Raw genomic sequence first — 26,717 nt, 5'->3', positions numbered from 1 at the left:
GTTTTAGGACACTTGATAAAGGAACTGCAGTATTTCCAAAACATGTTGTGATTACTCTGAAAAGATTTAAAACATGTGAAAACTCTTCAAATTGTGTTACATATTCATTGACATGAGAAGTAGCTAGTTTTCCTGTTTACACAGAGCACAGACAGAGGGTGTCAGGAAAAGGCACACCCACCCACTGATTCATATACTCACCTCTGTAGTCACAAGGCTTCCCAGCACCGCTTAGTCATTCACTAACTGGGGTATGACCTCTCATAACTTTAAGGATTCATACTTCTGCTAAAAGTAATCTGCTAGGAGGCCATTAAGCAGTTGAAGTGATTGTGATAGATATCAAAATGTAATTGCTTGCATTTGAATTTGATAAAATTTTGTAGGCATTTTTTTGAAACTCAGTATTAAGTAGGCTAAATTTATTGGATTTTAAAAAATGAAGTCTTTGGTCATGTGTTAAGAGTGTGTGCAGCATTTCTATGGACCTATACTAATGAACATTCTAGTATATGTATTTGTGGTTGAGTATCTTACTTGTGCTGTCTTTACAGGGGATAGGGTGATGAATAACAGCCCAGAAGCAGAACGTAAGAGGAGGAAGCAGAGTTGCACAGGGAGACTTAGGAACGTGCAGGGGTGACGGTTGGGACAGGGGCGGTGAATGAGGAGGTTGAACCCCCTGAACACCCCTTTGTGGTAGCTTGGGGTGGAGAGTGCAGGAGAGATCCCCTTCGAAGAAGTGACCGGTGTGGGAATGGACAAATTTGATTATTAAAGACAGTCTTTTTACTTTACAAAGCTGCAACATTCGTCCTTGGCTACTTGTGGTATACATTTTCCTATCAAAAGATGACTCAATTTTGATTCCCTTACTAATCGGGTACATCTCAAAGTATGTGTATCTAATTTTATATGTTCAATTCTAGGCCGCTAGTTTGCTTCTACAACTACGACAGAAATGGCATAGTTTGTTTTTACGTCGCATGCGTGCCCCGTCAAAGCCATGGTCCCAGGTTGATGAAGCAACCATCAGAGCAATCATAGCTGTCCTAAGCACTGAAGAACAGTCAGCAGGATTACAGCAGCCCTCAGGAATTGGACAACGACCAAGGCCCATGTCTTCTGAGGAGCTTCCTTTGACGTCCTCCTGGAGGTCTAACAACAGCAGGAAAAGCTCAGCAGAAACAGACTTTTCAGACGATTCTTCCACTGCAGAAAGGTAATCTACATTGATTGAAGTCCCCCTATTAGGAGAAGCAAGTCCAAAAAGTGCTTTTTAAATTCTGAGGCTCTGTTATCAAGTGCATTGTGTAAGAGTTTATCTCCCGTCTTGTCCCATCGTTGGGAGTTTAGGTATCCATATCATTCTGAATAGCAAAGTACTATAATATATAGCTTCTTTAGTGTTCAAGCACTTTAATGTAATTTGTGTACTTTTTAATCTTTCGTTTTGTTAATACTAATGGTCCTTCTGTAGAAAAAAATAGACATTTGCTTTGAAGGATTTCATTTAGTTGAAATTCTAAGCTTTCCCTAAAGGAAAACCCACATGTGCGTTACCACTGCTACTCTCCACACACACTTATCATTCTGATGAACTGAAAGGATTCTACGTGATAATGTGGCATGGGTAAAAGTCGGCAGGTAGGTGTTTTTTTTTTATCCTGCACCCCTAAAAGCCTTCCCCCACATATTCTAGGATGGGTATAATTTACTATATTATACTCCAGTCTTAGAATATGTGGGGAAAGTGCTTGATTTTCTTGGGAGTGCAAATTTGGGGAAATACCGCCCCATGGCAACCATTTCCCAGATGACTTTATCACTGAATACAACAAAAAATTCTGCCTTGATAAAGTTCATGAGCTTGAAACACATTCCATCTGCATATGATCACAGTTGGTACTATCAAACTTAAAGGGTGCCATTTGCACAATTAATAACATTAGGGTGCTTAAACACTAAGAAAGATTTATCATAGTATTTACTATTCCTTTTGATATCAGTGAAACATTTTGTTTATGCTTGGTGACGCTAAATAGGGCTTCCATCACTTTTCCGAGACGAGTGAAGGAGCTTCAAGCTGTATCCATGAAACCATCTCAATTGTCCTTTTTTGGGAGAAGGTTATCTTGAGGGTGAGTGAATTATCTCCTAGCTGCATCTGTGAAACCATCTTGCCTGTATTTTCTTAGGGAGAAGGTTATCTTGCGGGTGAGACCCGCCTTCCTGTCTAGGCAAGTTCCTGGATTCCACCTCCCCTGGAAGATTTCTTTGCCTCTCATTTTTCCTTCTCCTCAAACCTTCCAAGATGAAGTGCCTCTTCCTGCAGCTAGATAGTAAGATGACTTTGACCTTCTGTGTTTCTCAGATGAGAGAGTTTAATAAGGATGATGTAGCTTTTTGTGAGCTTTTTGGTGCTTTTGTAGAAAGAGTAGTAGCCAAACACTCTGCCCAAGGTAAATTCTATACTGTGGCAAACAAAGTGGTGCCTGTGGATATACAGGTTCTTTCCATGAGAGGTCTTTCTGCAGCGTCTGATATTCATAGTGATATCCCTGTTCTAAATCACTCCCACGGCACAACAGGGGGTTTGCTGCACATGTTTGCCAAGGATTATTACTGCCTGGATTATTTGTTAGGAGACGATGTACACTTTGATAAATCCACGCAGGTTTTTTAGGTGTTTGTTCCTTGTGCTCCTTCAACCATTCCATACTGCTTTGGGAATCTTTCAAAGATGTGTAATCTGTGGTAGGAAGGTATTTATTAGAAGAAAAAATGAATGCCGTTCTGTAATGTTCTTCTCAATGGATAAGTCTTCCATTAACATATTTCTATCGACCATCCCACCTACCGGTCTACAGATTTCTCATAAACAATTGCAGTTTTGAAGTTCCTCTCCTTTAAGTGTGGCAGAGAATTGGAGGAACAGAAGTAATGGGATATGGCCAAATCCATACGTTTACCCCAGATGTCATGTCCAGCATCATGGATGTCAGTGGCATCTGGTAGAGCCGCATTGCACCCCTTGGTGGCTGTCGAAAATGTTTCAGATGCAATATATATCTGAGAAGATAGTTCAAAGAAGTAACTCTGTGGGGTGAAGGGTTAATCATCAGAAATAAGATACCAAAGATATGAAATTGTTCATGTAATTGTTGAGTTCATAATAATATAATACTTGATAATACATGCTAGAACAAAATATATGTGCATGTAGCCCTTTATCAGAGTAACTCTTATTTGAAAGTATCAGTGGAGCGTTGCCTTCGATGACACTTTTATAGGTGTAAAGTTGCATTGGAAAAAAAGATAGCAGTTGTGAATTACTTGTTTCCTTGATTTTAAGCTGGAAAACAGAAAATAGAGTATATGCTACCCTTCCCACTTGTGTACAGGCCTTTTACTACCTCTACAGAGAAGGCAGATGTTGAATAAATGCTGCACTAAACATCACCCAGGCCAATCATCGCTGCCCCTCTGAGCATAACCCTTTGTGCAATTCTTGGCTTTTTATTGCCCCAGATATTTTTCAAGACCCCTTTTTGAAGCCTTCGGAGCTCTCCGGGCTGTATGGTTACTGGTAGCGCCAGGCATTGATATAGCAGCCTTGGGACCATATTCATTTTTAGTGCTACAATTCTCCCCAGCCATGAATGAAACCTCTGTTTATGCCAACGCTCTATATCCTTTAATAGGGTTTGGAATAGCTGGGGGAGGTTGGCCCAGTATACCTTCTCCGTTCTGTTTGGTATGTTGACCCCTAGGTAGGCTATTTGTGATTTGGCCCATGGGATGGGGCTAATGTTTGTTAGAGTTTCTCTATGCTCCCGGGTAATGTTTATTATTACGTGGCAAAGGAGGGGAACAAAGGGAGGACAGACAACGATCCTACTAGGCCAGGTGTCATTCAGATCGCGCTAGTGCATGGAAGTGGCCAGGGACAATGCAGTACATGGGAATAGGTAAAACAATAAGTAAAGTAACGGCTATCATGTGGCAGTGCAAGGGTAAGTGCAGACATCAGGTGTCGAGGGCTGGTAGGGGACTGTAGGGATACAGAAACAGCCCCCAAGTGCGGGGGTTGCCAGGTGGGCAGTTCAGGTGTGTGACGCTGGCAGGGAGGGACCTGGGTCCGAGTACAGAGGGTGTCCAGGTAGCCGGTGCAGTTCCATTAACACCCTGGAGGTCAGCAGAGGAGAGGAGGATAAAAAGCAGAAGCAAAGAGAAAGGTTTTGAGGTGCTTCCGGAACCGGAGATGGTTCTCCTCAAGTTTTTTTACGGGAGGCATGGAGGCTATTCCAGAGGGAAGCCACAGCCGAAGAAAGAGATCTACCACCAACTCGTTGCTTAGAGAAGCGACTGACTCTGAGGGAGTTGGAGGCGGATGAGCAGAGCGCTCAAGAAGGAATATATTTAGGGAGAGAGAGTTGAAGGTATTGAGGCCCCAGGCCCCAGATGGCCTTGTGGACGATGCAGATGGTTTTGAACTTAATCCTTGCAGCCACTGGGAGCAGAGATTTCAGTTCTGGAGAGATACGATCCCTGGACTTGAGGCCAAGGACAAGTCTCGCAGTCCTGTTCTGGATAAATTGCAGAGGGCGGAGAGTAGAGGCAGGCCTATTTAGAAAGAGGCTGTTGCAATAATCCAGCCTAGAGAGAACCAGAGTTCTGGAAGCAGGGAGCTTCTGCGGGAAGGAGAGGAAAGGAAGAATACCTCTGAGGAGGTGCAGCTGGTAGTGTGACTTCTTAGAGACGTCAGAGATGTGAGGAGAGAAGGAGAGTGTGGAGTCGAAGATGACCCTGAGGTTTTTAGCCTTGCAGGTGGGAGCAGGAAGAGGGCCAAGAGAGGCCGGCCAGAGTGCTATAGGAAAGGAGGGAGTGGGTTTGCCGATGAGGATAATCTCAGTCTTACTGGCATTAAGGCAGAGGTCATTGGCAGCGCACCACTCCTGGCTAGCAGACAGATAGTCAAAGATGAGGGAAGGAGAGGAGGAGGCCGAGAGTAGCCTGAAAATGAGCTGGGTGTCATCCACATACCACTGAAAGTTGGGGCAGAGAGTGGCGATGCGGTGGGCAAGGAGCGCCAGGTATTGGTTGAACAGCTAGGGAGAGAGGTTAGACCCCTGGGGGACACCACAAGTAGAGAAAAAGATAGCAGAGAGGAAGGACCCAAGTTGGACCTGAGAGGGTCGGTCAGAGAGGAAAGAAGTCAGCCACGCCAGAAAACGACCAGTGATATCCAGGTTATCACGGAGACGGTTGAGCGGGATGGCATGGTTGACAGTGTCAAAGCAGAAGAGAGATCAAGCAGGATGAGGACGCAGGGGGTGTTAGCATCAAGGTTGGAGAGCAGGTCTTCACGGATGTTCAGGAGAGCAGTTTCCATGCTTCTGGCTGCTCTTAAACCAGACTGATGGTCATGAAGACAACCAACAGATTCAGAGTGGAGATTAAGCTGGGGGATGGCCAGTTTCTTCAGGAGCTTGCCCAGGAAGGGAGTGATGGAGATTGGACGATAAGTTAGCTGGGCACGAGGGGTCGGCAGAGGGTTTCTTAAGAAGAGGGTGCACAAGGGAGTGCTTCAAGGGGGTTGGGAAGACTCCAGTGGCAAAGGAGTGATTGCAGAAATCAGCCAGGGTAGGAGCCAGAGAGTCGATGTGGTCCTTGATAGTTTTGGAGGAACAGGGGTGAACCTGTTTCGAAGAGACTTTCATAGATCAGACTTGTCTACAAATCTTGTCTGCGGAGAACAGGGGAAAGGCAGAGAAGGAAGGAGGAGAGGTGGCTGCAGAAGGGCCAGAGGAAGAGCAGGGAGTAGAGGGGGGGGGGGTGGGGGATAAGAGGAGAGTGAGGACAGGATGTCCTGAGTTTTAGAGATGAAGTGTAAAGCCAGTGCCGTGCAGAGAGCCTGAGAAGAGACAGGAGAGGTAGAGACTGTGGCAGGATTGGCCAGTTCCTTGCAGATTTTAAAGAGTTCAGCCCAGTTGTTAGATGCCGGAGAGACGCGGGCTTGGATATGAGAGAACGGATGGACACGTTGAACTTTCCGTCGGCGACAGATGACCAGACGAGAAGTGGAAGTGAAAAGTGAACCTGCATTGCTTGAATATTGCACACTTGAACTGTTCAGTGGCTATTGTGTAATGATTAGACATTAAAATTTGAATTAGAAAATAAAATATTGATGTACAGCTAGCTAAATGCAGGAAACACTGGTGCCTCTTAGCCTAAGACGGCACCATGATCACCCTCATTAGGTAGGATACTAGTAGTTCAGTATCCTCCCGCTGCACCCCGAATACCGGCAGTTAAGCTGGGTTTGGAGAGAGATGCAGGGATGCCTGAGCCTCGGATTCGAAGATGGGCAAATGTTGGGAACAGTTGGTGAGAGGGACGGGGGGACAGTTGGGATTGTTAGAGGGGAGTTGGCCTACAGACACGTACAGCAGGAGGAGTGAGGAGAAGATAACTGAAGGGTGAAGGTGGTGATGCTGAAGGAATATGAGTGAACTTAAGATAGCAACCTGGAATGTTAGGGGTTTGAACAGTTGCATCAAACGGAACAGAGTAATGGCATATTTAGGACGCCAAAAAATGGATGTAGCCCTACTACAAGAAACGCACCTGACCAAAGACAGACCGGACACCATGGCACGGAAATGGGGAGGGGTGACCTTGGGTTCTACATACTCGGCATATGACAGGGGGGTGCTGATATGGGTGGCACCGACCGTTCCGTTAAAGGTCCTCCAAACCTACCTAGGTAGGTAAGGTAAGATGATCATACTGAGTGGGAATGTGTAAGCGTTATTAATACATATGCCCCTAATTACGATACAGCTGCATATTTCCAGTCCTTATATACCAAGATAGGCCCGTACAGGGATGGGGCGCTAATATAGGAAGGCGATTTTAATTGTATGCTGGACCCGGTAATAGACAGGTCGGATGGTAAATTTGTTCATCCAGCCCCGGCAGCTAGAGCATTAAGCACGTTGCTACACACATTCAAGTTGGAAGACGTGTGGAGAACAATGCATCAGCGGGAACGGGCATATGCTCACTATAATGTTCCCACAAATCTCTACACGAAGTTGGATTATGTGTTTGCGGGAGGAGAATTGCTAGGAGAGTTCGTACGGGCTGACTACAAAGCTAGGGTCCTTTCAGACTATGCTCCTCTGGTTGTCACATGGCAGGCTCACCCCCCATCCCCAACCCCCAGCCCCCGAGCTAGGATTCCAACATGGAGACTCAGGGTGGAAGCACAGAGATACAGGGTTCCGGGAGCATCTAAGGGAGGAGGTGAAGGACTATTTCAAGCATTACAAGGGCAGTGTGACATCAGCAGGTACACTGTGGGAGACTTTTAAAGTAGTGGTGAGAGGGGTGGCCATATCGAAGGAATCCAAGATGTTATTTTACGAGATTGACAGGTGACGGAGAGCAAGTTAGAAGCTATAGCGCAAACAGGTTTCTAGAAGAAGCACAGGAGGTGACCCGCCTACAAGAATGTTGGAAGCACTGGAATAGGTTAAGCAATTTAAGCTATAGGAAATAAATTGACAAACAACACGCAGAAGCCTGGCTCTATAAAAGTGAGAACAAACAGGAACCAGTCAGAGCAGTTGCAGGAATGGTTGGAGGGTTGCACGAAAAACAAAAAACAGGGTAAACAAATGTTTTTTTAAATATTACAAGCGTTTGTATGAAGAAACCTCAGAGTGTGATGTGGCAGGGATACAGGAAGCACTGTCTGAGATTAGTCTATCCAAGCTCAGTGCGGAAGAACAAGATAGATTGGATGTCCCCATTACAATAGAGCAATTGGAATATGTGATCAAAGAACTACCGACGTGCAAAGTCCCAGGGGTAGATGGGCTCCCAAGTGAATTTTATAAGTAAAACAAGACAGATATTCTAACTCCACTGCTGGAAATGCTTAACGAATCATTGGAAACGGGCAGATTGCCCGGATCCTTAAGAGAGTTGTTGATAGTCCCCCTTCTAAAACCGAATAAGCCAAATACAGACTGTGGCTCGTATAGACCCCTGTCGCTGCTGAATCAAGATGCGAAGATACGACAAGGGGCGTGCCCAACTGCCGAGCGATGAGCAGGTAAACATTCGGAGTTCCGACGCCACCACAGGAATCCTGTTGAAATCCTGAAAGATAACCCCCATGAGCTGCGACAGTGTTGTAGGGGAAGGAAGCTGAACTGCCCGAGAGTTGCATGGCTCACTCTGGGAAGAGAACTCGCCGGGGAACCAGCTTTAATCCGTGGCAAAGTCTTGGCGGCCGGCGGGAAGGAGCGCGCCCAAGATGGCCCCTGCTGCGGACTGCAGATAGGGGAAGTGGTCTGCCTGGTGTCCAGACGTCAGAGAGACACACTGCGCGTCGCCTGGTGGAGGAAAGGAGCAGGGGTGTCGATCCGGCCCCGACGTGGCAGGAGAGCTTGGAGGTGTTGGAGCTGGTGGTGCGACGAGGGAGCTGCAAGCGGCCCCTCTCTCCCGGTGAGATACTGCGAGCCTGGGAGTAAGGAGGGAGACAGCGAGGAGGAGCGCCGCCTGGGACGGGAGAGGCGGATGGGTACTCCCCACTTTTGGGGTGGAGGCGGTCGGCACCTGGGGGCTGGGGACTGGCATCAATGTACTGGAGGCAGAGCAGGGACCGGTGCCTGCAGAGTGCAGTGCAGCCACGAAGCAGTAGCCGGGGAGAGGTGCTCCTGGAGGCTGGCGCACACAGAAGGTACGGCATTGAAACTCCGGAGGGGCTGGGGGAGAGCGGACACGGAAGCTGAGGGATAGGAGGCGCATCCCTTTGCGACCCCCTGCTGCTCAAGGCAGGTAGTGGGGTCAGGAGCTGCCCCTCAAGACAACCAGGCAGTGGGTGGCGCAGGCATAAGGAAGTGTGAGAAGTGGAGTCCGGGTCTGGCAGCCAGGGGCAAGCATTGTGTGGGAGCCGGTGCGATCCACCCCCCGTTGGACAGAAGAGGCGATTGACGAAGTGCCAATGGGCTGGAACAGTGGATGCCCCCAGAGATTGGAGAGGCTGCAGAGCAGGGGGAGAAGAGAAGAGGGGGCGGGAAGCCCCTGCATTCTGGTCGGTGGTGCTAGGGGACCCGGGCTATGGGATAGCCGGGTGGCCCGGCACCAGGCACTGCTGCAGGGACCCCCACAAGGATCCTAAGCAGGGGCTTTGGCTCCTAGGGACTGCTAGCCCCTCTAAGATTAGTGGTGATTGGACTTCAGAGAGTGCACCTCAATAGGGGCCTACAGCAGTGGGCTGGGATACCAGCAGGGGCTGGTCCACTCCGGAGTAGCTCTTTGCTGGTGACACAAGGCGTGGCAAAAGGCACTAGACTCGGGGATGCCAGTGGTGAAATGAGTTGAGGACCCTGAGGTTGGGGGGCTCAGCACATAGGCCTAGTCCACCATGGGCAGCAGCGAATGGAAAAATATACAGAGGCAAAGGACAGAGTGCACAGACAGGATGGACCTGAGCGACAGACAGGGGAGAGACCCACAGGGGGGGGGGAAGCAAGTGCAGTGACTTTGGACACGCTAATGGAGGTGATACAGGTCTGCAGGGCCACTCACCAGGAGAGCATAAAAGAGGTGAGGGCGGACCTTCGTAAAGTATGTGAGAGGGTGACAGAAGAGGCGAAGAGTGGGCGAGTTTCTGAAGAGACAGGGGATACAAGTGGCTTTGATACAGGAGACGCATGCGGGTACAGAGGTGCTGGGGAAACTGCGGATAATGTGGGGAGGGCAAGTAATCGGCACAACATATTCAACACAGGCTAGGGGCATGCTCATTTGGGTGGCGAGGGGGACACCATTGAAGGTGGAGGCGGTGTTAAAGGATGAGATTGTCAGAACGGTGCTTATGCAGTGCCCATGGGAGGGTAGGACAATCTGCTTGGTTAATTCATACGCACCAAATGTGGATGACGAGGAATATTTTCCCTCTGTGCTTCACATGATGGGGACGTATAGGGGGGAAATGATAATATGGGGAGGAGATTTTAATTATCACCTGGATGAGTGGCTGGATGGGTCTGGAGGCAGGGGGGTGCCTAAGAAGTATATGACGGGGTCTCTCCATAGGATAATGCAGGAACTCGACTTGGTGGAGGTATGGAGGGAAAAGCATGGGGAGGAAAGGGGCTATTCCTATTTCTCGGGCGTGCACGGCTCATATTCGCAGTTGGATTACATTGTAACAGGAAGGGAACATTGCCAGCATTTTGGGGAGGCGATGTATCTGGGGCGTACTCTGTCGGATCATTCCCCCTTAGTGGCTACGTTGTTCGGAACTAATGAGGCCACCGCAGCGGTTATGGCATCTGCAAAGGGAGGCGCTGTGGGATGGGGCATTTGTTGGTGAACTTAGAGAAGGGATCAGAGCGTATTTCGAGTTGAATGAGGGTTCGGTGGAATCCAGGGGAGTGCTGTGGGAGGCCTTTAAGGCGACTATGAGAGGGAAATGCCTATCCATGACAGTAGGGATGCGTAAGCAGCTCCTAGATACGCTGCAGCGAATGGAGGCTCAGGTGGCTGAATTAGATAGGGAGGCAGCGGGGGGGTACCGAGGTGGGGGAGGCTTTGGCGCGGAAGTTGGGGCTCTGTCAGGGAACCCTGACAGAGCTGTCGCTTTTTGACAGCAGAAGGCGGGATGTTAGACTGCACGGGGAAGGGGATAAGGCGGGCAAGCTGTTGGCTTGGTTGATCGGCAGGGAAAACCTAAATTGGGTCATAACTGTTAGGCAGAAACCTGTGCAGTTCCCTTAGGGACCACTGCAAAAGATTTAGGACTACAGGTGGTTGGCAGTAAACCCAATTGGTATCAGTCTTTACCACCCAGATTTATCTGGTAGCTGTGGCTGAGCAGTCAGACTTCTCTCAAGATGAGTTAGGCAGTACATAGAGTATACACAATAGGTACAGAGATACAGTAGCACAAGCAAACACTGACCAGAGCTTTGTTGTAAAAGTATATAATTATTTTTCGAGGGGATTGGGTCCTCCGACGTATTCCATATCTATGACAGGTAATGTCCACAGCTGTGCTGCTTCGGAAAATTTTTGGCGTCTTCGTCGATGCGCCGTCCCCGAGGACCTCCTCCGATGGCCAACGTCACCCAATGTGATAAGTAGGACGCACGACACCCATAGCCTCAGTTCCGTTTTTTCCGTGAACGTTTTTGCTTCGTAAATCTCGGTACGCCTCGACTCTTTGGAGTTTGCTGTTTTCAATTCTCGGCTCGTTGAACCTGTTCGGTTTTTTGTGAAGACCTGTTCGTGGCGATGTCTACTTCGTCTTCAACCCCGCGTCCAGGCTTCAAGAAATGCAGGGACTGTGGGTCCAAGATGTCGATCACGGACTCGCACGACGCCTGCCTCTGGTGCCTCGGGGAGGCCCACGATACGGACGACTGTGTCGACTGCCAGTCGCTCATGGCAAAGGCCTTGGGGGAACGCAAGAAGAAGCTGTCGGTAGGCCGGGTGTCTAAGCCCCGGAAGTCGAGGTCTGCAGGGTTTTCGACGGATGACTCGAGGGGGGACTCTCTGCATCATCGTCGGAAGTCCAGTGGGTCTCTTTCCTGGAGTCGGTCTCGCCACTCCTCCGCCTCTTCGAGGCATTCCCGGAAGCGCCGGCATCGGTCGCCTTCCCCGTCCTCTTCCGAGGACTCCGTCCGTCGGCGGGTCACTTATCCCTCCATGCAAGCGACACCGGAGGAATGGGCTTCCTTCGGGAAGCAGATGCTAGCGATTCTTGAATCACAGGGCACCGGTCCGTCCGCGCCTCCGAGTGGGGTCGGTCGGCACCGGTCAAGAGACACCGTTCGTACGCCTTCAGGCTCGGGTGGTCGGCACGGCTTGCGGGAGAGGTCCCGCTCGGACAAGGGTAGCCGTTCTCGCCATGCCCGTTCCCGGTCCTCGACGCGCTCGAGACCGCGTGATCCTGTGCCGTCTTCGAAGAAGACGTCGACGCCTGTGGCGCCGAGGTCGTCGACGGTTTCTCTCTAGGCTCTGCCTCCGAGGGGGCCGTCAGCGCCTAGGTTGTCGAGAGACACGCTCGGAGCTCCGGCTTCGAGGCCTGTGTCGACGCCGTCGATGCTGACGGCGCTGCAGCTGACGTCGACGCCGATTCGCTCGATGTCGACGCCTTTTCTGTCGACGCCCTCAACGCCTTTCGAGGCGGTGGTGTCAGAGGGGCCCCGTGGCACGGGATTAGCCCCTAGGAAGGCTCTGGCTAAGGTCAGGCACTGCTTTGGTCCCCAGGGGTCTTCCTCTCCCCACCTGGAGTACATTTCAGAGGGTGATGACGGCTTGGTTCCGGTTACGGTTCCGGATGAGCTTATCTCGGGCCATAGCCAGTTTGATGACCTGAGGCAGTCGCTGCATGATGCCAGTGGACTGGACACCTCTCCGGAGGTGGAGTTTTGTAGGCCGGAGCCTGGCACTCATGCCGATTCTTCATATCGGCGCCTTATGTCTCGGGTCACCGAGTACTTGGGTTGGTCTGCTCCCTCAGGGGAGTTCGTTCAGGATGATCTCACGGACATCCTTGATCTTGGTCCCCCCACTGACCCGGTTTTGCCGTTTCATATGGCTCTGCAGAGAAGGATGGCGGCTTGGACTGCTCCGGAGAGTCTCCCGGCAGTGGGCAAGACTTTGTCGCGAAAATACCGTCCAGCCAGTAGCGACCCCTGCTACTTGTCTAGGCACCCCACTCCGGAGAGTTTGGTGGTGCAGGCGGCTACGGCCCCGGCAAAGTAGGCGTCGTATCCTACCATCCCTCTGGATAGGGACAACAAACGTTTTGACAGCTGGGCGAAGAAAGTGTTTTCTTCAGGGGGTATGGCGCTTCAGGCGACCAACTCCATATGTGCCTTGTCTCGTTTCACACACACTCTGTGGAACTGTGTTGCATTAGCGGCTGAACATATTCCCGAAGGGGACGAACGGGATGGTTTCCTTGCTATGGTTCAGAATGGCAAGGATGCCATGTGTGAGGCCCTTCAGTCGGGTTTGGACTTGGCAGATTGTGTCAGCCGGTCCATGACGGCGAGCACTGTAATGGCAGGTTTGCGTGGTTGCGGAAGTCTGGGTTCGCTCCTGATGTGCAGTCCCGGCTCCTCAACATGCCTTTTGACGGTGAACACCTTTTTGGCAGCAAGGCTGACGAGAGCCTTGAGAGGTTGCAGACCTCCAAAGCTGCAGCAAAGTCGTTGGGCGCTGCAGTTCGCCAACCTCCGCCTTTTCGTCCTAGGGGACAGCAATGGAGGGGAGGTTCCTTTCGCTATTACTCGTCCTTCAGTAAAGCGAGGGGAGCTAGTAGTCAAAGAGGCCATCGTAAGAGTGCCAGAAGTGGAAACAAAGGTACTCGAGGTGCCAAGGCCGCTCGGGCAGTTGCCTCTTTGCCCTCAAGCAACGCTGCAGCCGCTACCACTCAGTCATGAGGCCAGGTCCCATGGTTCGCCGGTTGGGGGAAGGCTGGCGCAGCATCTTGTAGAGTGGCAAGCCATTACTTCGGATGTGTGGGTTCTGGAGATCAGAACCCACGGCTACTGTCTTCCTTTTCGGCAGAGGCCTCACGACAATCCACCAGGGAACCTCTCTTTGAAGAGTCCGGATCCGCTCCTTGCGCAGGAAATTCAAGCCCTGCTGGAGAAAGGCGCCATAGAACTGGTGCCTGTAGCGGAGAGGAACAAGGCATGGTATTCCCCTTATTTTTTGATTTCGAAGAAAGACGGGGGGATTGAGACCCATCATGGACTTGCGCGGTTTGAACAAACTCCTCAGGAAGGACAAGTTCAAGATGGTGACTCTTTCTCAAGTCCTCCAGGCCCTTCAACTTCAGGACTGGTTGGTGTCTCTCGACCTCAAGGATGCTTACTTCCATGTGCCGATTCATCCCAGGCACAAGAAGTACCTGAGGTTCGCGGTTGGCGACTCGCACTTTCAGTTTCGGGTCCTGCCGTTCGGATTGACCTCCGCCCCGAGGGTTTTCACCAAGCTCATGGTGGTGGTGGCAGCGCATCTCAGGAAAGGGGGGATTCACGTCTACCCCTACCTGGACGATTGGTTGATCAGGGGGAGCTCTCCCGAGCAAGTCCTGGATCATCTGTCCGTCACCTGCCACTCCCTTCACAGGCTGGGCTTCTCCCTCAATTTAAGGAAGTCCCATTTGACACCAACGCAGCGGCTCCAGTACATCGAAGCAGGGCTCGACACGTCCCTGGGGCAGTGTTTTCCTCCTCAGGTGAGGGCTCTTCACATTCAGCAGATGGTGAACAAGTTTCAATTTGCCCAGGATCTCCCAGCGTCCGAGTTCTTGAGACTGCTCGGCCTCATTGCATCCTGCATTCTTCTAGTGCCAGAGGCTCGTCTGCGGATGAGATCTATGCAGTGGGCACTCAAGCTCCAGTGGTCTCAGTCCTCCGGCAGGCTGTCGGACCCTGCTCAGGTGCCACCCTCGGTAGCCCAGGACCTTCTGTGGTGGGCCGTCGAAGGCAATCTGATGAAGGGGGCCCCATTTTGGCTGCCCTGGCCGGAGGTGACGATCGTGGCGGACGCATCCCTCACGGGATGGGGAGCTCATGCCAACGAGTTGACAGTCAGCAGTTGTTGGTCTCAGTCGGAGTCCAGACTCCATATCAATCTGTTGGAGCTGAGGGCCGTCAGGCTAGCCCTGAAGGCTTTTCTGCCGACTGTGCGTGGAAAGAGTGTCCTGATTCTAACGGACAACACGGTGGCCATGCACTACCTCAACAAAAAGGGGGGGGCAGGGTCACTTCCGCTGTGCAGGAAGGCGATGCAGCTCGAGTTATGGGCCATCCAGCAGGAAGTTTCGATCTCGGCTGTTCATCTGGCCGGAGATGACAACGAGACGGCAGACGCTCTGAGCAGGCAGAGCACGATTTCTCACGAGTGGGAGCTGGCTCAGGAGATTCTCCTGGAGATCTTCGCCCTTTGGGGGACCCCTCATGTGGATCTCTTCGCCTCCAGTGTCAACCGAAAGTGCGAAAGGTTTTGCTCGCGGGAATTACCTCCAAAAGGAGCCTTAGGAGACGTGTTCGTGGTGGAGTGGTCATTCCCCCTGCTGTACGCGTTTCCTCCAGTCCCCGTCATCCCGCAAGTACTGCGGAGGTTACAGAGGTTTGGTTCCCGGATGATCCTCATTGCTCCGGCGTGGACCAGGAGGACGTGGTACCCGGATCTTCTCGACTTGTCCATCTGCCCTCCACGTCGTCTTCCCTACCGAGACGATCTGCTCTCACGGGAGGGGGGTCAGGTTCTCCATCCAGAGGTCAGATCCCTCAACCTTCACGCTTGGCTTCTGAAAGGTTGAGGTATAAGGATTGGGACCTTCCTGAAGACGTGAAGGAGGTGTTGCTCTCGGCCAGGCGGCCGGCAACAAAGTCTCTGTGCCGTTGGAGAAAGTTCTGCGACTGGTGCAGAGTTAAGAATGTGGATCCTTTTGAATGTGACATTCCCATGGTTCTGTCTTTTTTGCTTTCTTTGGCCCACAGGGGCTTGCAAGTGGGGACCATTAAAGGTTACCTGGCGGCGCTGTCCATGTTTAAGTGCTCGTCTGAAGAGTGTTCCTATTTCAAGATTCCTTTAATTTTGCAGTTTTTGAAAGAGCTCACTAATGTGTTCCCTCCGTCACCTTTTCTGGTGCCTGGTTGGGATTTGAACCTTGTTCTTAAGTTTCTTATGGGTGCTCCGTTTGAGCCTTTATATTCTTGCCCTTTGAGGCTGTTAACGCTGAAAACTGTGTTTTTGGTTGCGGTTACTTCTGCTCGCAGAGTGAGTTACAGGCACTTTCAGTTAAGCCACCCTTCACTGTGTTTCATAATGACAGGGTTGTCCTTCGAGTTCGTCCTTCTTTTCTTCCGAAGGTGGTTTCGGAATTTCATTTGAGCCAGAAAGTTGTTCTTCCGGCGTTCTATCCTCCTCCACATCCTGGTAAAGAAGAGGAGAGGCTCCATAGGGTTGATCCTAGAAGAGTGTTGAGCTTTTATATTTTGCGCATGTCCCGGGTCAGAGTGGACGATCAACTTTTCATTGGTTACGCTGGAAAGCGTTTGGGACAAGCTGTGATGAAACAGACTTTGTCTCGTTGGATTATTTTAGCTATCTCCGAGTGTTACCGCTTTGTGGGTAAGGATCCTTCGGCTGGCTTGCGGGCCCATTCTACCAGGGGAGTGGCTGCGTCTACTGCCCTGCAGAGGGGAGTTCGTATTCGTCACATCTGTGATGCAGCCACCTGGGCTTCAGTACATACTTTTGTACGTCACTACTCCCTCGATTCCATCAGAGGGCAGGATCTGGCCTTTGGCAAGGCAGTCCTCTATTCCGCAATTTGATTGGGCATGCTAAATTTGTGTTCTAAATTCTTTCCCACCTCCTTGCTTGGTACTGCTTTGGGAGTCTGTCATAGATATGGAATACGTCGGAGGACCCAATCCCCTCGAAGAAACAACAAGTTTCTTTCTTACCTGGTAACGTTCTTTCGATGGGATGGTCCGACGACGTATTCCATATCGCTCCCTCCCTGCCTTCCCTGCTGCAGAATTTCTTTTGCGATTGTAGCTTGCGTTCCGCAAGGCCTTGTGTGTCTGACTGGCAGAAAACTAGTGGCACACGTTCTGGGAAAAAACTATAACTGAGGCTATGGGCGTTGTGCGTCCTACTTATCACATCGGGTGACGTCGGCCGTCGGAGGAGGTCCTCGGGGACGGCGCATCGACGTCATTGACGCAGGACGCAGACGCCAAAGATTTTCCAAAGCAGCAGAGCTGTGGACATTACCTGTCATAGATATGGAATACGTCGTCGGACCATCCCATTGAAAGAACGTTACCAGGTAAGAAAGTAACTTTTTCATTTAAAGACACACTTGTAAATACACTGGCACAAAAACAGGTAAGTAAATTCAACACACAGTCACTATTATATATATACAACCCTAATTACTTATTAGTCAAGTCTTAGTGAGAAACACCACTTATTTTCAGACAGAGGCGAGCTCTTAACATAAGATGGCACTCTAATAAGTTCTAGAAAAAGGGAGGGAAAAGGCAAAGTTATGGAAGCACACAATTTCAATACTTTTCAAAGAACCACAGTGAGGCAGGTTAGGCAAGGTCTACTGGAGAGCAAGGAAGTTCAAATGCCAGGCCCACTCTTAGAGAGAGCAAGCGAAATTTGTCCAGGATCACACAGTGGGGTTATGCCCAAAGAGTCTTTGTAGATAGTTCACAAAAGATTGAGATCAAGTCAGGAAAAGTTAGTTAACAGGCCCCAGGCTAACACAGGTTAGAAAGTCGAGGATTTACTGTCACCCCGAATGATCTGTTGCAAGGGAAGCCAGACGGGACACAGTACCTGAAATGGGAAGGGCGCTCCAGCGGGGGCAGTTGTTCCTGGCAGCGGGTGCAAGTTGGTGTTTCGTCCAGAGGAAGGGGAGATCTCGACGTGGAGGAAAGGTGAAGGTCGTTGCACTGCCAGGGAAGAAACCAGCCGCGGAGTTTCCCGGTTACAAGGTACTACCCTTTTCTTCGCGGTAGTGGTAAACCGTGGTATTCCGGTTGGCGGGGTGCTTGGCACGGGCAAGGCGGCCACAAGATGGTCCAGGAATGCGAAAAGACAGGCAAACAGGTTATCCCCACCAGTCAAAGGAATAAGACTCTCCGGGCTGGAGATCTCCTCTGTCATCAGGAAAAGTGGTGAGACGGTTCAGCAGGGCTCCACCGGTGGTGTCGTCGTTGCAGGTCGGCTCGGCTTCTCCCTCCTTGGATTCTTTAGGTCCTGTGGCGACATCTGAAGTTCCAGTCCCCAAAGCCCTACTTTTATGCAGAAAACCCCCATTCGTTCAGCCTAGCTGTCACTCAAACATGCTAAGTGGTGAGCCAGGCGGCTCACCACTTGGGCCAGTCACACAAGAGTGCGACTTGAGTTGCAGAGGCAACTCAGTCCAGGGTGCCTAAACCCCCTCCCGCACCATCTGTGGTACCCAGACAGAGTGGCACCACTTTTGGAGGCTTCTGTGGAGAAGCCCGCCAAAAGGTGGAACAAACGGCTCGACTTGGAGTCACAGAAGCGAACACAAATGGCATTTTGGAACAAAGTTTCGGCAAAAAATACCAATCGGTGAATTTACATTAATTTAATAAACCGGTGGTATGTTCGAGGCTATTTTAAAAAGTGGTAGCCTCGAACAATGGGAAAATCCCATAGGAATATATTCGCGGTCGAATATAAAAAGTAGTATCCACTGCCACCAGCCAAAACTCGGTCGGGGGGGACTGGACAGTGCCCCCTCGAACAACAGACCCCGGCGCAATCGAATTGCCCCGACCAGTACGTCCACAGTATGATGGTTTGTACTGGGTCTGTTCGCAATTTGAGACTAGTAAAGCCAATGGTGACTTTACATGCCCTGGGAGACAGTAGTCAGTCTCAGGGTATGGAGTCTATGTTTGGGGGTTGCGACGACACCCCTGGGTTACTGCACGGAGGGTGCTGTGTAACCCACATATCAAAAACACATGAAGCCCTATCGGGTAAAGGACCCCATAGCCCATAGAACACATACAAAGTCAAAGGAACACCTTAAATCATGTCTAAGAGTGGGAGAAAAAATAAACCCCAGAAAATCCAGAAAAGCTGCTGGGGGACTCACTAGGTTTGGGAAATTAGCCTTAACAGAGAATTCTCCCGAACAATAACCCAGCTTAGGTCAAGCACGGGGGAGGTGTTTGGGACCCAGAAAGAGATTAATGAAACTTTTGTGGCATTCTACAAGGAGTTGTATACAAGCGAGGGTGGGTACGTAGAGGTTGATGTAGAGGACCTTATGGAGTCGTTGAGGTTACCGAAATTGGGGGAGGACCTGTGGGAGGAATTGGAGGCCCCGATTGAGGAGGGGGACATTTGCTGGCCGATCCGCACATTGAGGAGAGGTACAGCGCTGGGTAGTGACGGGTTCCCGGTAGAGTTTTACTCAGTGTTTGCTGACCTCCTGGTCCCACAACTCCAGAAGGTGTATGAGGAGGCTTTTCAGAATGGTTGTCTCCCGGAATCGATGAGGGAAGCAGTGATCCCGGTGATCTTAAGAGGGAAAGGACCCGAGGGACTGCACTGCGTATCAACCCATCTCCCTGCTGAATGTTGATGGGAAAATCTTGGGGAAGATCCTGGCTGCCAGGCTGGTGGGGGTGGCGCCGGGCTTGGTCCATCCAGACCAGTGCTGGTTCATCGGGGGAAGGAATACATCCGGTAATATTTCTCGTTTGCACCACATTATCGACCTAGTAAAATCACAGAAGCGCGATATGGCAATAGCTTCGTTTGAAGCGTTCGACTCCTTGGAGTGGAGATGGCTGTTACGGGTGTTCGGGTTTGGGGAAAACATCTGTAGATGGCTGGCCCTCTTGTATAAGATACCGCTGGCGATGGTGAGGACTAATGACTGGGTGTCTGAAACATGGGAATTGGGAAGGGGGACGCGGCAGGGGTGTGCAGCTTCCGCAATTTTGTTTTCCTTGGCCCTGGAACGCTTGGTGGCGTTTCTGCGGCAGGAAATGTTGGATGCGGGAATTGAAGTGGGAGATCAAAAGCATATAGTGTCCCTTTATGCTGACGACTTGTTGTATGTGGTAGAGAGATACTGCAAAATTTTCAGTACATGTCGGCTTTCCGCATTAATCCCTGGACATCGGTGCTGTTCCCGTTAGGGGGGGGGTTACGAGATTGTCCACTGGAGGAGCTGCCGGAGTTGGGGATAAACTGGGAGAAAGAGTCATTTCAGTATTTGGGGATACGGGTATTCCATGAGATGGTGGATACGTTTGTACACAACACAGGGAGGGCATTATCTAAAATAGGAGACTGTCCAATTTTACCCCCTTCTCTGATGGGCAGGGTGGCGCTATGCAAAATGGTGATCCTGCCACGGTTGCTTTATCTTTTTACTAATATACCATATGTGGCAAAGTGGCAAACAGAGTTTTTTTTCAAAATGCTGGACGTTAAGATTAGGGAGCTACCATGGGATACGGGGAGGTGGAGGGTGTCCTTAGACATATTGCGGAGAACCAGAGAGGAAGGGGGGCTGGGCCTCCCGAATTATGAAAAATACTTTGTGGCGGCACATTTGCAGTCAGTGCTGGTATGGGACCAACCCGGGGGGGGACCCTTAAGGGATTGATAGGGGATCTGCCGCCGAGTCGTAGGCCGGTCGAACTGCTTTGGCACCCGTTGGGTGATAAGGGTAGAACTGTAGTGTTTGAGGCGGTGAGAGAAACATGGAAGAAGTATGTCAGTGTCAGGGGGGGTCGGAGGACGGTTTGAGGGCAAGCTCCCATGGGGTGCGGATCAGAAGCTCTGTCAAGCGATTGGGAGTGTAGGGATACAGAGGCTCCGGGAGAATTGATGTGAAACGGTGGGGGACCTCTTTGAAGATGGGATACTACTTACCTGCAAGGAATGGTGCCAGAAGTTTGACCTACCGCAGGGGTTTTTCTTAGCGTATGGGGCGGTGGTTCGTAGGCTAGCAGAGATATGGGCAGGAATTCCAGAGGAGCCGGAGTCATGTCCGGTACTCCGAGTGTTGCTAGATCAGACGGGGGGTAGAGTGTGCATTTCGCGGATCTATAAAGCCCTGCGGGAGGGGAACTCGGAGGGGGAGTTGAAGGTTAAGGAGAAGTGGGCGGCGGACATGGGACATCAAATACCGTAGAAAGAATGGGCACAGGTCTGAGAATTGGTCCGGAAGACATCAAGGAATGCCCGTTTCCAGCTGGTCCAATTTAATATTTTACATAGGACGTATGTGACTCCGGTGGTGCTCCGGGCAATGAATAGGGAACTATCGGATGAATGTCCTAGTTGTGGCACAGCGCAGGCAGGGTTTTGGCATAGGATATGGGAGTGCGGGATAATAGCTGAGTACTGGGATGAGGTCCTTAAAGGAGTGAATGGGTCGCTGGGGACCAGATGGGAACGGTATCCGGAAACTTGTCTATGGGGTAAGCTACCAGGGGGAAAATACGGAATAGAATGGGCCGGTTTCTGCTTATACTGGCTAAACGCTGAATGGCGATAGCATAGAAATGCCCACAAGGTCTGGCGATTAATCTATGGCGGAAAGATGTGGGGAGGTGGGGTTTAGCAGAATGTGGACCCTGAGACGGAAAAGGAGATGTAACGATCCATTGGACCCAATTGCTAAATGACCTGTCAAAGGATAATGATCTACGACCACCGTGAAGAAGCACAGGTAGGGTTCGGTGGGGTGGGAGGGTAAGGAAGAATGGGAAAGACATGAACTTGGGAACTGGTAGTGGATCCACCCAATCCACAGGGAAACCATGGACGATGGAGGATTGCATGCTGTGACCGATGAAGGGAATGGAAGCCTGGAGTGCAGATCCGGACACTGGAAGGGGGGGTGTAGAGGGCGGTGGGGGGGGTGTGACTTTGTTGATATTGTTAAAATTAAAGTTATTAAGCGTGTTGGGGGTGTGGTATCGGGATGTTAGTGGGTGCGGGGGAGGCGAGGATGAGGGAGGGAGCGGAATTGCGGGTTCTTGGTATGTTATTATAAAATGCCAATAAAGAGTGTTTAAAAAAAAAGAGGGGAAGATACAGCAGTGATGGCACTCAGGCTCAAACCGATCATAGCCAAGCTTATACATTCAGACCAGACAGGATATGTCCTGCATAGGAATATTACCCTTAATTTGGGCAGTTTGCACCATGTGATAGATTGTACTGAAGACGATACACGACAATGTGTGGTGGCATCGCTGGATGCAGTCAAGGCATTCGATTTGGTCAGATGGCCATGGCTGCTGTCAGTGTTGGAAAGGTTTGGTATGGGACCAACATATATTAAATTGGTGCATCTGTTGTATAAGGAACCAGTAACAGAGTCAAAACGGGCACAATCATCTCAGAACAATGGCAGTTAAGTACTTCCTGTGGCATAACTCAAGGTGCAGGGTGGCACTTTGGAAGCTCCAGAATACGTATGAACTAGGGGGCATAAAACTATCCAACTTTGAGGTGTATTTTATTGCTGGCCAGTTGCAGCTTGTAGCTAAATGTTTATCAGACGAACAAATGCACAAGTCGCGGCTGTTGCAAATGACATGGACCCAGTTCTTTCTAAACAAAGTTATATGAATAATGGACTCTCGCACCGCCTGCTCGCCCAGGTTGATGAGACTGGGGTGCTTAATGTGGCGTAGATGGGTAACATTGCACCGTATTCCCCGCAGATTCCGCTCATGGCGTTAGAAGGGGTGAGTGACCAATTGAGGGTGACTGTGAGGAAATACTGGGAACCTAAAGGGGTGGCAACGGTAGGAGACTTGATAAAGGAAGGTGTGCCTAAAGAGTTTGTGGAGTTGATAGAGGAAACCGGAGTGCATCCGGGGCAACATTTTACACATGCCAGCCTGCTGAGGAATATGAGATGCAGATGGTCGGAGACCGCAGCTCCACTGCAGATAGATGATACTATTGAGACATTTTATGATGTCAGAAAGTGGGCACGAATTCTCGCGTATATATGAGCTGTTAATGTCTAAAGTGGGGAAAGGGTTGGAGCAGACGAGACAGCAATGAGAGCCAGACCTGGAAGAACCAATGTCAGGCGTGGTGTGGAAAAGAGCTATAGGGTACCACAAAAAGATATCCAGAAATGCAAGGTTTCAACAGATTCAACTATACATCCCCCACAGAGCATATTTCACCCTGAATAGTACAGCGAAATTGGGACAGACAGCGATACAATCATGCCCGAAGTGTGGGGAGGTGGATGCAGATCTGGTCAATATATTCTGGGCCTGCTTAGAGCTAGGTAGGTTCTGGGAGGAGGTGGGTCAAGCATTGGCAAAAGCGGATATCACCTTGGACATTGGAACCCCCGTGGCTTGTCTGCTGTGGGGTTTCACTTGGCCTAAGAGAGCTAAACATGTGAGTAAACTTAAGGATCTAGCATATATATTAGCGAAACACAGAATAGCGATGGGATGGAAAGTGCAGACAAGGCCTCTTGTGCAAGTATGGTGGAGGGACCTGCTAAAATGGGCAAATGCAGAAACTGTAGTGTGGCAAGAAGCAATAAGCAGGAACTCGGACCAGGAAGAGGGAAGGATGGAAGCTTGGAGACAGTTGATTATGGATTTGGCCAATCCCATGCCAGATGGTAGAATATCGGCACCCAGCCACATACAGGAGAGTGCAGGTGTGAGAGTGATTGGTGGGGAGTAAACAGACTAGAGGTAATTATGTGTTGTCAGGTAGGCTGGGGTAGGGGTGTAGGGAACAAGGGAATAAACAGACGAGATTAGTGATATGATGTATACTATGATGCAAATGTCTGTAAATTATTGTGGTATATAAAAAAAAATGGTTAAAAAAATGTGTTTAAAAAAAATTCATTTTGTTTATGGGTTGATACAATTGTATTTAATTGTCAATAACTTTTTTTCAAAAGGGTCCTTGAGAAATCGCCATGCTCCACGTTTCACCAGCAGGCAAAGTATAAGGAAAGAGGAGTTTTGAACCCTAAGCGAAGCTCTGATGATAGGTCTGATCAATCATCTGTGAAATCAACAGATAGCAGTACTTATCCCAGTCCCTGTGCAAGTCCGTCTCCTCCATCCTCTGGAAAGGTAGGCAAATGTACACACATAAATAGAAAGGAATGTGTGATTTCATGAAGTAGTATTGGTGGGAAGTGATTGAAAACGTTAATAAAATCATTAATTTTCAATAAATTATTGCATTTGTATTTCTAATCTAGGGGATTAGTCTCATCTGAATACTCCTTTGCCTAAATATCGTTACTATTGAATAAACAGAGTGCTTATTCGGGAGGAAGAGGAACATCACCTTATAGAGAAAAACAATGGGTGTCAACTAGGAAAGGAAGGAGCATGACATTTTGTTGGACCAGAAGGAGAAGAAAATATCTTTAGTAGAAGAGGAGAGACATTCAGATTGCTATAAAGAACTTTTTTGAGGAAGGGGAGAGGTGTGGGGCGGGAGGGAGATATTGGGAAAGAAGAGGTAATTACCTGGGAAAAGGAGGAAGACAATGTTGTGTTGAGGAAGGAATCATATAATAGTCACAAGAAGGAGGACGTAGATCAAGCAAGCTGGGAGAAGGACGAGAGAGACCTAAGCCTATCCATTTGATGCAGTAGATCTAAGTCCTGAGGATAGTTTCAACAGTGGAGTGGTCTACATATGCCATCAGACCTCTTATGTGTCTATTGTTATTTGTAAAGTGCTTTGCTGCACCCAAAATAAGCAATTGTGCTGCAGGGTGCAGACATAGTTATACACGTAGTAAAGGAATACATTCTCACAAGGGTATAACATGAAGTGACGTCCGAGAATTGACAGCAGGGAGAGTTGCACAGAACTACAATGTGCTGGCATACAAACAGCATAACAACGTTCCATTCCGGTCATTGAGAACCTATCATGGATGCTAATGAGTGCTACAGAGTAGCAATGGTATGTATCACCAACAGTCTAACTCATTCCCAGGGCTCCCTCTAAAGGAACTACGTAGCAGAAGTCTTAAATCAAATGTGGTTTGTGACTTCTTTTTATAGATGTATTGGAATTTAATTCTTGAGAGTTGGTCTCTGTGAGGCCAGTTATCATTTTGTAGCCTGTAATTTCCAGTGAATGATGCAGTGGAGTTTCATCACTGAGGAAGGCCTTAGGATTCAGGTGAGCTTGTTGTGGGTAAGGAATGATGATAGGGCAGTTGTGCCTTTCCTTCATTAGCTCCTGTGAGTGGTAAAGATGGTTTTAAAGGTAATTTCTCTACTTGCAGGAATTTCTATATTTTGCGAACATGTGAAATGTAGTTGTGTTTCTTTGTCCAAAAAATCACTCTTCTGCTTTTTTTTATGTACTATTTGCTTCTGTTTAATTAGCTGTTTTGGTAGCCTCAGGTAGAGGGTGTTAGAGTAATGTGGTTTATTCAAAACATGTGCTAATTTTATGTTTGTTTTTTCCTTAACAAGGTTAGTCTTTTTTTAGAGTATGATGTTATTGTGCAGGGCTAGTCGGAGAAATATTTTGTGGTATAAAACGGAGTTCTGAATCAAGAATGATGGCCAGATTTTTTTAAGTGCTTGGAACCTGAAGTTTGTATCCAACTGCGCCTGACCATTTAGAGGAGATGTATGTAGTGGGGTAGCTCTAAAGATTTAGGATGACTGTTTTCCCAGCTTTAAAGCATAGCACTAGTAAGTGAAGATCTGTATTAGTTCAGCCACTAGCTGCATGTACACATTGAAAACCAGTGGTGATCGGGGCAGGCCATGAGGGATTTTACATGGCTGAGGTTTAGCTGCCTCTTTGAATGACTTTGTTTGTTCTTGTGTGCTTCTAGCCTTACGGAAGGATACAATGTAATCTCACGCCTAGTTATCTGTGTTATTTTTTTCATTTATTTTATTGTTTGAAGCCCGTCCCTAGCTCGAGAGCACCTGAGTGCTGTACAGGGTGTGGGTAGCCAGCGTTGATCTGTGAGCTGCGGTCTGTGCGTCCATTGTGTCTTGGTCAGAATTGTGGGGGCATTTTGGGACCATACCGGGTTTTAGAGTTCCAGATAGTGGGTCCGTGACAAGAGAAGGATTGTTTGCAAGTCATCTCTTTGCAGACAAGTTGTGAATTGCTATATGAGGAGCGTCTTCCATCAGATATGTAGAGCATAGCCACCAGGCATACTGGTGTGCTACTCGTGACTGCTTTGTAGATGATAGAGTTTGGAACAGTAAACTGGCCTGGAGAGGAAGCCAGTGTAGTTCACATAGGATGGGATGATGCTGTCAAATTTCTTACCACACCCCTAAAGTCGTGCTGCAGTCTAGTGGACTGCGTTTATGGGAGCCAAGTTAGCAGCTGGGAACCTTGTCAGGAGGGAATTTCCCCCATCAATGTTCAAGATCACAAGGGACTACACTACGGTCCGGAAATCGTGTGGCAGGATGAAGGGTTTTCTTCCTTGCACAAACATGGCTCAAACCCCACCACACATATCCCTGACATGCTAACCCTGCGCTACAAGTTGGTGACATTGCCATCATATATAAAGAGTAACTTACACTTTGCAACCACACACATACCCATACGCATCCTTTGAAGCATTTTTTTCTCACTTGCCCTCGTCCATCAAACCTAAACCCCCACCTTTCTCCACCTCATTTTATGCCCCCAACACACATTCCCGGCTTACACACTGACTGGACTTTCTTCACAACTTACAACCACAGCATCAATATCTACCTTGGCGACTCCACTCCTGAGAGTTCCCATCCAGCCCTGTACTAAAGAGAATTCTCACTCCTCTCAGTGCCTATGATGCCACACAACTCACTGCCAACCCCCCCCACACACACAGCTGGCAAAGCCCTGGACTTTCGGTTTCAAGCATAAATCATGTCTCCGTGGAAAATAGAATCTGGTGTCATGGTCACACCACTTTTCTTTCCCCTTCACACCCACACTACCACACAAGTTAAGACCCATAGTATATATGCCCTCCATTACATTGTGACAGAAGTACACAGATGCCAGAATAAAAGACTATATGGCTGCTTTATCGACTATACTAAGGCATTTGACTGTCTCTCGCCTGCTACTTTGGAGCAAGT

At 49.3% G+C, this 26,717-nt stretch overlaps 1 protein-coding gene across 4 annotated transcripts in view; it reads left to right on the top strand.

The window, feature by feature from the left end:
• The window catches only part of YTHDC2 (YTH N6-methyladenosine RNA binding protein C2), a 2,707,399-nt gene that overhangs the window by 2,287,927 nt on the left and 392,755 nt on the right, over nucleotides 1-26,717 (top strand). For 3 of the 4 annotated variants that reach the window (XM_069625524.1, XM_069625523.1, XM_069625522.1), the window contains exons 26-27: nucleotides 930-1,222; nucleotides 23,534-23,711. In XM_069625524.1, the coding sequence (XP_069481625.1) occupies nucleotides 930-1,222; nucleotides 23,534-23,711 (471 nt within the window). Of the gene's footprint in view, nucleotides 1-929; nucleotides 1,223-23,533; nucleotides 23,712-26,717 lie in introns of those variants that run through there. The other variant, XM_069625525.1, reaches the window with a different exon arrangement.

Source organism: Ambystoma mexicanum, chromosome 6p, assembly GCF_040938575.1.
Source record: "Ambystoma mexicanum isolate Mex_15411 chromosome 6p, UKY_AmexF1_1, whole genome shotgun sequence".
NCBI lineage: Eukaryota > Metazoa > Chordata > Amphibia > Caudata > Ambystomatidae > Ambystoma > Ambystoma mexicanum.
Note: the sequence above shows the minus strand (reverse complement) of the source record. Positions and strands in the feature narration are given on the sequence as shown.